The following is a 12,931-nucleotide window of genomic DNA, read 5'->3' as shown; positions in this document are numbered from 1 at the left end:
TGGGATTTTCTTTATTCAATAAATTCCTAAAATATTTTTTTCATCTTTCCTTGACCCTTTCGTAATCTTGTAATACCACTCCTTTATCATCTTTAATCAGTTTAATAGACGTAAAATCTTTTGATACCTTATTTCTTGCTTTGGCGATTCTCATCAACTGCCTTTCATCACCTTTTCTTTCAAAAACTTTATAAGCCTCTTCTAAAGCCTTTGCTTTTGCAATAGCCACTGACGTTTTAGTCATTTTATTTGCCAAATGGTAAGTTTCTTTATCTTTAGGCCTTCCCATCAAATCCCACTTTTTCTTTGCCTCTTTCTTTTGTTTAATCGCAAATTGTACCTCAGCATTCCACTACCAAAGTTCCTTTCCTTCTGGTGACTTCTTCTCTGAAGTTTTTCCCAAAACCACTTCTCCAACTTTAAAAATGCAGCCACCATGTTTGTGCATTATCCGGGAACTGAATTTCTTTTAACGCTTTTACCTTAAACTCTTAATTCCTCCTCTTTCAATCTCCATCATTTAATCCTTTGTTCAATCTGGTTAATACTGTTCTTACAATGGCCCATAAGAAAGTCATAATCCACCAGAACTCTATGTTGTGCAGCAACACTTTCTCCATTTAACACCTTACTGTTTCTCACTTCTCTCAGATGTCTCCTGCAGCACAAGAAAAAATCAATCTGGGTGGATCTACCTCCACTCATGTATGTAACCAGTTGGTTTGCTTTCTTCTCAAAGTAGGTGTTAACTAGTGCAAGGTCAAAAGCCATAGCATGATTGACTAGTCTTTCTCCCTCTCCATTCCTTTCTCCCACATTCCAACTTGATATCAATATTTAATTATAATTTTAATAATGAAATTTTTTAATAGTAAAAATATACTAAATTATTTTCTTTTATAATAATCCTTTATAGTAGCACATGTAACTTTATTTTTTTACACATATTATAAATTTTAATTTATACTTTTATTTAGAATTTTTAAAGATTAATTTGTTTTCATTATTTTTCTGTTATTATCTGATGGTGTAGTATATTAAACATAATTCTGGAAGCAAAAGTTAGCTTGAGGTGAGCTGAATTGAGCCTAGGCTCATAATGAAATTCAGCAAAGGGCTCAACTTGACAGCTTGCCAACTGGCACTACAGCTTGGCACAAGACAATACACAAAACAATAAAAACGTTACAGTTATTAAATTTTTGCTGTGTTTTAAGGTGGTTGGAATGTGTTTACTACGGCTTGGCTTGGCTTATATGACCATATACAGCTCAGAATTCAAACATATTGGCTCATGATATAAGTTAATATGTGATTAACACCATCTTATTTTCTTCTACTACACCACAGTGTAGATCAGTACTTATTGTGTGAATTTATCATTCAAAGATTTGATAGATACTGGTAGTAAGCAGGCTAAATATATTTTATACAAATAAGATTATATTTTTTCTCATTAACAATTTCCAACAATATATACTGTATATTCATGCACACCTTGAAATCAGCACCTTTACATTCAATGGTATTGGCAAGATTTATTTCAAGAAGTGCATTGATGCACAGTGGAACATTTAGTTGAGTTAGATTGAAATTAATACTTGCCAATTAATGAAATTTTTAAAAATCTTTCCTTATAAAATTAACATTAATTTATTTTAGAATTAAAATGTTATAATAAATGATTATTGTAAAACAATGTGTTTAACTAACATTAAAAGACAGTACATACACAAAATACAAACTAAAGATTATATGGAATTGTTTGGATTAGCAGGATTTTCTTTTTATACGATCTATATCATTTAAATCATAAAATTTATCATTCATTAAATTTGTGAAATTTCACCAAATTGAAAAAAGAAAAAGAAAAGAGAAAAACAAACAAAATTTGTTCTAATTACCATGAAATAATGTATATTGTTTCAGCTGGCTTGGTTCAGTGTGATGATTCACTTTTTGTTAGACAACTTGGTCAACTTTCAATTTAATGAAGACAGCTGTGCTCAAATTTTTCAACAAACTGATTTGAACCAAGTTCTTTCAAGATTAATTAAATATATACAACAATTCCTATATCAAATTATTCATCCCCCAAAAAACCACTTTTCTTAAAGATCATAACTTTATCATCCCAGTGCTTTTGGGTTCTTACAACTTGAAAACATTAGGATACATATTTTAAGTTACAATAATAATAATTAATAAGCTTGAAATGCATAATTTTACAAAATTTTAACTTATAAAAATTATTTAAAATTTATGAAACTTACAAGATGTTAAGTTTTAAAAATTAAAATTTTTTTTTTATTTTAAGAATTACAAATGTATGTATCTATTATTGTTAATGTTATTTCTTTATAATTCTTCAGTACAGAGAAAGAGAGGCAATTCGACTATGTTTAAAACATTTTCGACAACACAACTACACAGAAGCTTTTGAATCTTTACAAAAAAGAACGAGAGTTCAACTTGAAGATGCTCTTCTTTCAAAATTACATCAATTATTAGTAAGATTTTTGATGAGTTATTGTAGTGCAATTTTTTATTTTATATGTTGAAATATATTAATATATATTTCAATTTTTATTAGGTCTCAATATTTCATTTCATTGAATTATATTTGTTTAGAAATAAATCAAAACAATAAAATTAATTTTTCTTAGGTGTTAGAAATTTCTTAGTCTGATAATTAATATATTATAATTAAATTGTAACTTCATTTTACATTAATATGTAAATAAATAATTTAGGAAATAATTTATGGTACAATAGTATTAAAGATTATGTTTATAATCATACTTGTTTTTATTGTCAACTCATCAGAAATTTTTAATATTATTAGGTAGTTGATGGGAATTTTGAAGCTTGTGAACAATTATTAGAAACTGCTGCAAATAGTGAGTAATTATAAATTTATATAAATGTAATAATTGCAATTTTCAAATTACAGATTTAGAGATTACCACTGTTGTTCATCCTTTCTTAATCTTGAACAGAGTTAGATAAAAATTGAGACCAAATATAGAAAGCTGAGGAGCCAGAGCCCTGAATAACTATATGAACTTCCAGTCTGGACTGAAAGTCATATGATTGTTTATTAATCTTATAATATAATTGAGATGGGTTGATGATGATAATAATAATAACTCCTGTGGTCACCACCTGGTTGTGGTGGGAGAGCCCAGTAATTTTAATGAACCATAGCAGAATGCAGGTTTGAGCACAAGCTTCTGGTAGGGACACCCATGCCAGTAAGGTGTATGGAGAGAAATGAAGCTAAGAGTGACCACTCCCACATTCTGTGGAGATATTTATCATGGTAGTAACCAGATCTAAGTTTAATACTCGCTCGGATGTCTCACGGGTTAACAAGGTCTGCGTGCATGGGTTAGACAGAAGCTCGTGGCTAGTGCAATGCACTCAACAGATGTGAGGAACCAATCTAGCCTTTGTGTTTCTGTGGCAATGCATCCACAGACCACAAAGGCTGGAAAACCACGCCAACGGATGAAATGGACAATGGAAATGAACGAGTTTATCATCTGTACTTACTATGCCATCACAAAACTCGAAACAAACATGACAGCATACAGACAACAACTACACCATAGATTCACACAACAGTATCTTCATCTCACTGTTACTGAACAAAGGGCTGTTGATCAAAAAAGAACAATTATACACAACAACCTTATTCCACAAACAACACTTGAACTTATCAAACAACAGGTTGCTGATCAAATACATCAACAGACAGAAACATTTAACATTAATGAAGATCAAGTAACCTGCCAGGATAATCCAGCAACAAGCATTGATAATAGCACACATACAACAGTTACCACTAACAATACTACAGACACTTCCTCATCCATCACTCATAACATAGACATAGATTTAGTTAATACGCTCTCACTTATATTTCAGGAAACACTCACTAAACACATACAGGTATAGATCTCACACAAAGACCACAAATACCAAAAATCAACACATCAAAGTTAGTAGGAAAAACACTAAATTATGTAAACACTCACTACCATGCTACATTCATTTAATTTCTACACTCTAAGACATTCATACGTTAGTTTATTTTGGGGCAGTCACTGTAGTGACACACCATGGACAGAAAATATAATCGCAGACAGATACACACAAAACACAGTTCTATCACAAGCCTGCCTGGCAGAGAAGAATAGAAACTCAAATAAATGACATTAGACAGCAATTAGGCACACTGATACAAAAACTAAAAACACTCATAAAAACAACATAACACCCAAATTAAAGAAACGACTCAAAAACATTTTCAAGAAAATCAAAACACACACAAAACACGAACATCACAACACACACATTACAGAATACATCGACACACTAAAACAAAAACTCGCAGCCAAAGCACATAGACTCAAACGATACAAAACACGTTCACTACAAAAACAACAAAATAAATTATTTACAAACAATGAAAAACTCTTCTACAGACAAATCAGTACTAAAACAAACACTGATACACAGCAAGTGGCACACCAACAGAAAAAAAACTCACAACATATTGGTCTTCTCTCTGGTTCTGGTTCGCTGTTATGCACAATGCTGATGCAGGCTGGATCAAGGAGGAGAACAAAAACTTGCATAACATACCAACTATGCCCTGTGCTGAAATAAACGTACACAACATCTGCTATGCTGTTAACAGAACACACAACTGGAAGACACCTGGTGTAGACAACATTCTCAATTTCTGGTACAAAAAGTTTACATCATTGCACTAGGAACTAGCTAAACATCTAACACACACCATAAGAAGACGTGCCAAAATTTCTTAATCAGGGCATCACCTACATGAAACCTAAAAACAACAATACGACAGACCCCACACAATACAGACCAATTACATGTCTCCCAACACTCTACAAATTATTGACATCTTGTATCACAAAACAAAATATACAAACATGTTGAAGAACACGACATTCTTACAGAACAACAAAAAGGTTGCTCGTAGAAATCACAGGGATGCAAAGAACAGTTACTCATAGATTCAGTCATTCTACGGCAAGCACACAAACAACACAGAAACATACACATGGCATATACAGACTACAGAAAAGCATTCGACAGTGTTCCACACAGTTGGCTGCTACATATTCCACACATGTACAAAATACATCCATCACTCATTGCATTATTCCAAAACACTATGCAGCACTGGAGAACAACACTACATCTCAAGGTTCATAACACTTCCATACAAACAAACCAAATTTTTATTAGGCGAGGAATTTTTCAAGGAGATTCCTTGAGTCCTCTCTGGTTCTGCTTAGCCCTGAACCCATTATCCAACATGTTAAACAACACGCAATATGGTTACAATATCAGACATGAAAAAACAACACAGTTTACACTGTCACATCTCATGTACATGGACGACATAAAACTTTATGCATCCATACAAAAACAACTTCACCAACTCCTACAAATCACAGCATTCATACACCAAGGACATACAAATGGAGTTTGGCCTAGACAAATGCAAAACACTTCATGATAGAAAAAGGAATCCCAAAGAAAGATGATTTTGCACTTGGAAATGGAGACGTTATTGAATCCATGGAAAAGGGTGAGTTCTATAAGTATTTAGGATTCCAACAGGCCAAACTAACAGAACATGCACAAATAAAGCAAAGATTAATTAAAAAATACCAGAGTAGGTTAAATGCTGTTCTCAGAACGCAGTTAAATGCAAAACAGACAGTTAAAGCAATAAACACATATGTCATCCCAGTACTCACATATTCTTTTGGAATTATACATTGGACTCACACAGATCTTGAGCAACTCCAAAGGAAAACAAGAACTACACTTACTAAGCATAAACAACATCATCCTAAATCCGCCACAGAAAGATTAACCCTTCCACGTAAAGATGGCAGAGATGGCCTGATTGACGTAGTTAACCTTCACTACAAACAAATACAGTCACTGCGAGAGTTTTTCCACAGAAAACAAGAAACATCACAGTTACATAAAGCAGTAACTCTAGCAGACTCAAATAACACACCATTAAACTTACACTCATGTTATACGGACACAACACAACATATAAAAAGCATAGACACCATTAAGCAATCGTGGGCTCAAAAGGCACTCCATGGCAGGCATCCTTATGATCTGGCCCAGGATTTTGTTGACAAAACTGCGTCAAACAGCTGGTTAGCTTGGGTATGCCTCTTTGGGGAGACGGAAGGATTCATGATTGCCATACAGGATCAGGTCATAAATACTAAAAACTACAGAAAACACATACTCAAAGATACAACACTCATGAATGACACATGCAGAAAATGTCACATCATGCCAGAAATTATACAACACATCATTTCTGGTTGCAAGCTCTTGGCACAGACAGATTATTTATATAGACATAATCAAGTAGCAAATATAATACACTAAGAGCTTGCAAACAAACATAAATTATTAGACATCCACAAACCATACTACAAATATATTCCACAGACAGCATTGGAAAACAACGTTCACAAAATGTACTAGTACAGAGCCATAATCACAGATAAAACAATTTACCACAACAGACCAGACATCATACTGATTGACAAACACAATAAAATCACATACATTATAGACATATCCATTCCAAACACTTACAATGTATAAAACACATTCACTGAAAAAATTAGCAAGTACACAGAACTTGCTTAGGAAATAAGGCATCTGTGGAGGATGAATAAGGCACTTATTATACATGTTGTTCTCTCCTCTACAGGTGTCATACCACACACACTACAATTGAATAGAAACACATACATCACACTACAGAAGGCCACTATATTGAATACATGCCATATTGTTAGGAAATTCCTGAATACGGAGACACACATTGAAACACTAATTTAAATTAATTTTAGTTTTGGTTTGTTTGCCATACTTTGACTCTGGTCTGACATAGTACACAGTCACCGGTGTCAACCGAGTATAACCCACTAAATACAACAATAATAATAATAATAAGTGCAGAGCCCAACAGTTAGGATTTGAAAGTTAAAATTTGGTACACAGTTAGGGTATGTCATGAGAATGTACAGTAGAAGGGATTTTTAAAAATTCTCCCCCACAGGGGAGAGGGGGTTAAGGCTTAAGGATTACACTGAAGAACTCTTTTTTTACTGTACTATTTTAGATGCATTTTTTTTGCATTTTTGCAGAAAATCAAACATATTTTTAACCTATCTAAAAATTCTCTAATTAGCCTTGAAAGAGAGGGGACTTAATTCTTGCACCCAGTGAAAATGGGTAATGCATTTTTCTCATACTTTTACATGGTTGGCCCATGAAACCATTATGAGTACTAAGTTGACCAGACCGGGTTCTTTCCTAAAATATTTCGCGTTTCCGCTGTAACGGCACTCGTACAGTGGAACTTTTCAGATTTGTTTATATAGTGCTCAGCCCAATGGAGCTCCACTTCTGGACAGTGCTCCATCCACCACCATCAATCACATTGAAAAACCCCTCCACGTCGCCTTACGAACGGCATTGGGCATACCCTAGATGACTCCACTCCTATCACTCTATACAGAGAATCGTTATTTGTTGTTGTGGTCAAGGTTCCATCTCAGAGCACTCTCCCATGCCATGGCACAAATCTCGAGGGACATATATAGCCCACTACACAGCCTGTTTTAAACCGCCTCAAGTTTGGGCTACTATCATTGGCGCCACCACCAGGAACCCTATGTGTACTGGGTTATATCCCACTGCTGGCAGGAAGGCCAACCAGTGTCACACATCTATCATCAGTGGTGCGTGCCACCAAGCACAGCTAGTGTCTGTCCACACCTCAGCCTTGATGACTACACCACATCAACCACCGACCCACCAGTTGTCACGAGCATCTACTTTCTGGAGATTGTGGCAACCAAATGGCCGGGCTGGCTCTATCTAGGAGCAGATGCATCAAAATCTAGTACACGGACCGCCATTGGAGTTGTAGTATTAAATACCAACAAGACCGAGGCCTGGTCCCTGCCTGATTACTGCATGGTCTTTGGGGCAGAACTCCAGGGAATCTTGCAAGCAATCCAAATCAGTGCCCCACTTGTTAAACCTACTGTTATCTTTTCTGACAGTCGCTCAGTCATCCAAGCTATGGCCAACGTCTTGTCCACATCACCACCGATCATCATCGACCTCGCAGCAATTATCAGCACCCACACGGTGCCTGAAATCATCGGTTGGATACCGGGCCATACTAACATTTTGATTAACAAGGTTGCCTGTAGCAACCCGATATGCGGCTCAATCTCGAAACTGCTAATGCCACAATCTCACCCGGGCTATGCAGGACTCCACACCCGGCAACCTGATGGATTCCTGGTCAGCAGCACTACACAACAAAGGTTCAGGACCATCTACACCAGTGTTTCCCAACCTTTTTTGTGCTATGCCCCACCTAAGCCTTTCTAAAATTCTTATGCCCCCCAACATATACGTTGAACTCTTTTGAAAGGTATCTCGTTGTCGTGTTCGTTGAAGTTTTTCTTGCACTTAATTGCCACACTGTTTTATTGTAACCACGATAAAACCCAATCCTTTCATCAAAGTCTTTTGCACTTTCCAGTCATTGCCAAACGTGACCTGGAACACCACAACTCACGTCTGCCCACCTCGAGGTCTGGGCAAAGAATGTCCTTTCTCCTCTTTCACTGGCCTCAGGGTCTTGTTCATCTCTTTGTTCTCAGTGGTTCCCAGAATTGTTAATCCCACCCCAAGGGAAAAGGGTTATAAAGGGAAGTTCTAGAAGGAAAGGGAAACAAAGAACAAATAAAATTAAAACTAACTTAAATCAATATTTACAATAAATAGGGCATACAGCGGCTATACGGTTAACTTAAACTCTGGATGAGTTCATTTTCGAATTGCCCCCTTAACAATCAAATTGCCCCTCTGTGGGGCGTGGGCCCCACGTTGGGAAACACTGATCTACACCCTTTTGCCCCCTGGCAGTACAGTTGCGCATTGTCTCACCATGTGGAGATACTCTTGGCCTGGCTTTGGACTGAGATGGCCCCCTTACACGCATTCCTATCTTCACAGTGCCTGCACAATTCACTGGGATGCCCCTATTGCGGTGCAGAGGAAACGACACTGTATTATTGGCTACAATGCCCTAAATACACTAGGGCTTGCAAAGACCTAGACAACACGATCACCCAAAACATGTCACTGGTTTACACGCTGATGCCAATTTACTGGCTGCCAACCTCCATCACCCCTCGCCACCATGTGGCAGTGCTGGAACGTTACAATAAATCTAACAGGCTTCTCTTAACTACAGGCAATGCTTATCAGAGAAAGAGCCACAAAGGCTATAATCTCCATATGAAACAGTAAACAAAAAAGAAGAAAGAAGACTTAATCATTTTATAATTCAGTATTTAATCCAATTTATTATTATATTGTATTTCTGTTTTTATTTTTTCTCTTTATTTTATTTTATTTTGCATTTGTTTTTTGTTTCTCTTGATAATAGGTTGTTTGAAAGAGGCAGTAGCTATGGTAGCCTATTTGCATGTATGCAGATACATGTCAATAAATATTTGTATCTAAATGGCAACATATCTATATTTAGTTCAAACATATTATAATGAATATTAAGATTTCTGTACATAAAATGCTAAATAAAAAAAAAAATATATAATGAATTTATAATGACAGTTATATGGAAAAATATTTATTTTAATAATAAATTACTTGTGTAGAATGTTACATTTAATTTTTATTGAAATCAATTTTTTTAGGTGGAAGTTTTAATCATTATTTGAAACAACAACAATATAAACCAAAATGGATGCCTATTGTGCCATCACCAAAAGAACCAGGTAAATAATAATTTAATATTTTTAAATTAAAATTATATTGGAAATGATAATTAAGTTGTTATATATATTTAACTAAATATATTTTAATTAATTAAGTAAACATGAATTTAGTTCCTTTTAAAAAATACTTAACATGTTTTAAAAAATGGCTGACAAGTTACATGTTAAATAAACTGTAGAAAAGACTAAAATGTCTTGATTTTGATATGGTGAAAATCAAGACATTTTAGTGTTTTCTACATAGTTTTTTTTTAACATGTGAACTCATAAGGCAGTTTTTAAAATAAATTATCTAATTTTTAATTGTTGGTTTGTCACCTGTAAACCTTTTTAAACTGTTTTTTTATGTTTTTGCAGAGGTGTAGCCTCTAATAAAAGGTCATCTCTGCAATGGAAGACTGTTGTTTCTGGTGATTCAAAATAGCAAAAATCAAGACATTTAGTCTTTTTTATGTATTTTTTTTTTTATGAATTTAGTTGTTTCAGTTATGTTCTAGAATGTTTGTGCTCATATGACTTTTTGGATCATATCTCTGAGTTTCTTGTCTCTTGATTTAGTCATAAAAATCACCTTTGTAATTTTCATAACATTTCTCACTAAGTATCTATAATGGAAGTCTTGTTTTCAGTATTTTTCAAATTTTTTACACAAAAATAAAAATTTTTTTATTATTTTCAAAATGTTTTGTGTTTATAATTCATGGTAAATAAAAGTGAAAGTTTTAACTTGTACCAGTTTCAGAAGCTTCTGAAACTGACATGAAGAGAATTTTGTTTATATACAGGGTTTGTGTTTTTCTACATTCTTAAATTATACGGCACAGAAACAAATGAGGTTTAATCTCCAATGGCTGATCCAGCTATTCATCTAGATTTCAATTCCTGGTTAGGAACTGTAAAAGATGATACAAAAGCATTTTGTTGCATTTGTTGTAAAGTTTTCTCATTAAGTAATATGAGAAAGCATGCATTAGTATCACATGCAAATAGTTCTAGTCATGTTGAAATAAAAAGATTGAAGTCGGAACAAACTTCACTGATAAGATTTTTAACCCTAACAAATTCAAACTCTTCTAATAGTCAACAAAATACGTGTTAAACGGCTTCTGTTGTGGAAGATAGGCCTAAAATCACTAATGAACAGTCTCTCACCAAATCAACATTTCTTAGCAGCATATTGACACCTTTTGTGATTAAAGATGATGTAGTAAAAGCAGAGATAACTTGGGCATTGGCAGTTTTAAAGAGAAAGATGTCACTCAATTCATGCTCTGATATTAAAACATTTTCAAAAAATGTTCTCTGACAGTGCTATAGCCACACAATTTCAATTGGGTTCAGATAAACTAAACAAAGTTGCTCAAAGAACTCAAATGGATATTGATAAAATACTGGGACAAGAGTAAAGATAAGATTATAGCTAGATATTTAAATAGTGTCCTTCTGGATCATAGTACAGCAGATGATCTTCTCTGCATTTCTCAATGGCCTTTCAGACATTCAACTTGATCTAGCAAAAATTTTTCATATCTGTTTGGACAGACCAAATGTAAACATAAGTTTTCTGAATAAATTAGAAGATCACATGGAGACACAGAATGTTGGTAAATCATTTGTGAGAATGGGAACATGTGGTTTACATGTAGTCCATGGTGCTGCAAAAGCTGGTTTTAAAGTAGTAGATTGGAATTTGTTACCACTTCTACAGAATTTGTACTATTTGCTAAAAAACTCACCCACTCAGCATGCTGAATACATTGCTATAAGTGGAAGCAGATTATTTCCCAAAAAGTTTGGTTCAACAAGGTGGTTGGAGAATGGAGAGTGCTTAGAACGTGCAGCAGAATTTGTTGAATCTGTGAAGACATACATAAACAACAGTACAAAGTTGAAAGATAGCAACATGGTTACATTCTTGAGACAGGCACTCAGTGATCCCTTTATTAAAGTTAAACTTTTGTTTTTTTGATCAATATGTTCACAAAGAGAGAGCTTTCTCACCCGATTTCAGAGCGACTAACTTTTTGCACCCTATCTTTTTAAAACAGTTGTTCAATTATTAATGAACCTGATGAGAAAGTTTGTGAAAAATGACAGGGTCACCAACAAGCAGTTTCTAAAAATAGATTTAACTTGGTACATCTGAAGAATTTGGATCTTGGTTTTGGAGAAAAAAAGGTTTTAAAAGAATTGAAAGTAAGGGACAAAGATATTCTGTGTTTTCTAGGAGATTGTTGAAATGTGCTGAAAGTGATGACACAAAAGATTATTGAGACGGGACCTGTCAAGTACAAATGTATGAAGGGTTTGAGCAGCTTAGACCCAGAAATTATTAAAATGCAATCCAAACGTTGGAAAATTGTATTTCAATGTTTTACTGGAGGTTCTACATGATACAAACAGGATTGATGAGAAATGTGCTGTCAAAGCAAAAGAACAGTATGATATATTCTGCAATAAAGTGTCTATAAAACCCTATTCTACAAAGTTTGAGGACTTCATATCTGAAAGTAGTGATGATGATGGTCTGGACACATTTTATTGTGACATTATGAAGGATGATAAGCAACTGCAAGATCTATGGTCTATTATCAAAATTTCTCTTTCTCACATGGGAATCCAAGTGTTGAGAGTGGTTTCTCAGTTAACAAATCACTGTTGAGTGAAAATCTTAAGGAAGAAAGTTTAGTTGCTCAATGCTTAGTTTATGATAGGATCCATTTTGCGGGTGTTATTGATCAAATAAATATAGGCCAGAAAATGACAATAACAGTCAGAGGATCTAGACAGCGATATATCACATCTCTGCAACAGAAAAAAAATATTCAGAAGCAGCAGGCATTGAGGGCTGAAGAAGAAAGAAAACTTACACAACAACTTAAGGATTTAAAATAACAAGAAAATGTTAAGAAAAGATCATGGAATGGAAGAAAAAGAGATTGAAATGAAAATAAATACACTCGAGGAGAAAAAGCTAAACCTACATTAATATAATAGTTCTTGTGTTTTGTGAATTGTAATTA

General features: G+C 34.4%; 1 protein-coding gene across 1 annotated transcript in view; it reads left to right on the top strand.

The window, feature by feature from the left end:
• The window catches only part of muskelin (muskelin 1), a 90,128-nt gene that overhangs the window by 21,620 nt on the left and 55,577 nt on the right, over positions 1-12,931 (top strand). The window contains exons 6-8 of the mRNA XM_067265977.1: positions 2,373-2,510; positions 2,846-2,900; positions 9,828-9,908. Coding sequence (XP_067122078.1) covers positions 2,373-2,510; positions 2,846-2,900; positions 9,828-9,908 — 274 coding nt within the window. The remainder of the gene's footprint in view (positions 1-2,372; positions 2,511-2,845; positions 2,901-9,827; positions 9,909-12,931) is intronic.

This window comes from Centruroides vittatus, unplaced genomic scaffold (assembly GCF_030686945.1).
Source record: "Centruroides vittatus isolate TY-2023 unplaced genomic scaffold, ASM3068694v2 contig_2574, whole genome shotgun sequence".
NCBI classification, from domain to species: Eukaryota; Metazoa; Arthropoda; class Arachnida; order Scorpiones; family Buthidae; genus Centruroides; species Centruroides vittatus.
This window is presented reverse-complemented; position numbering and strand designations above follow the sequence as displayed.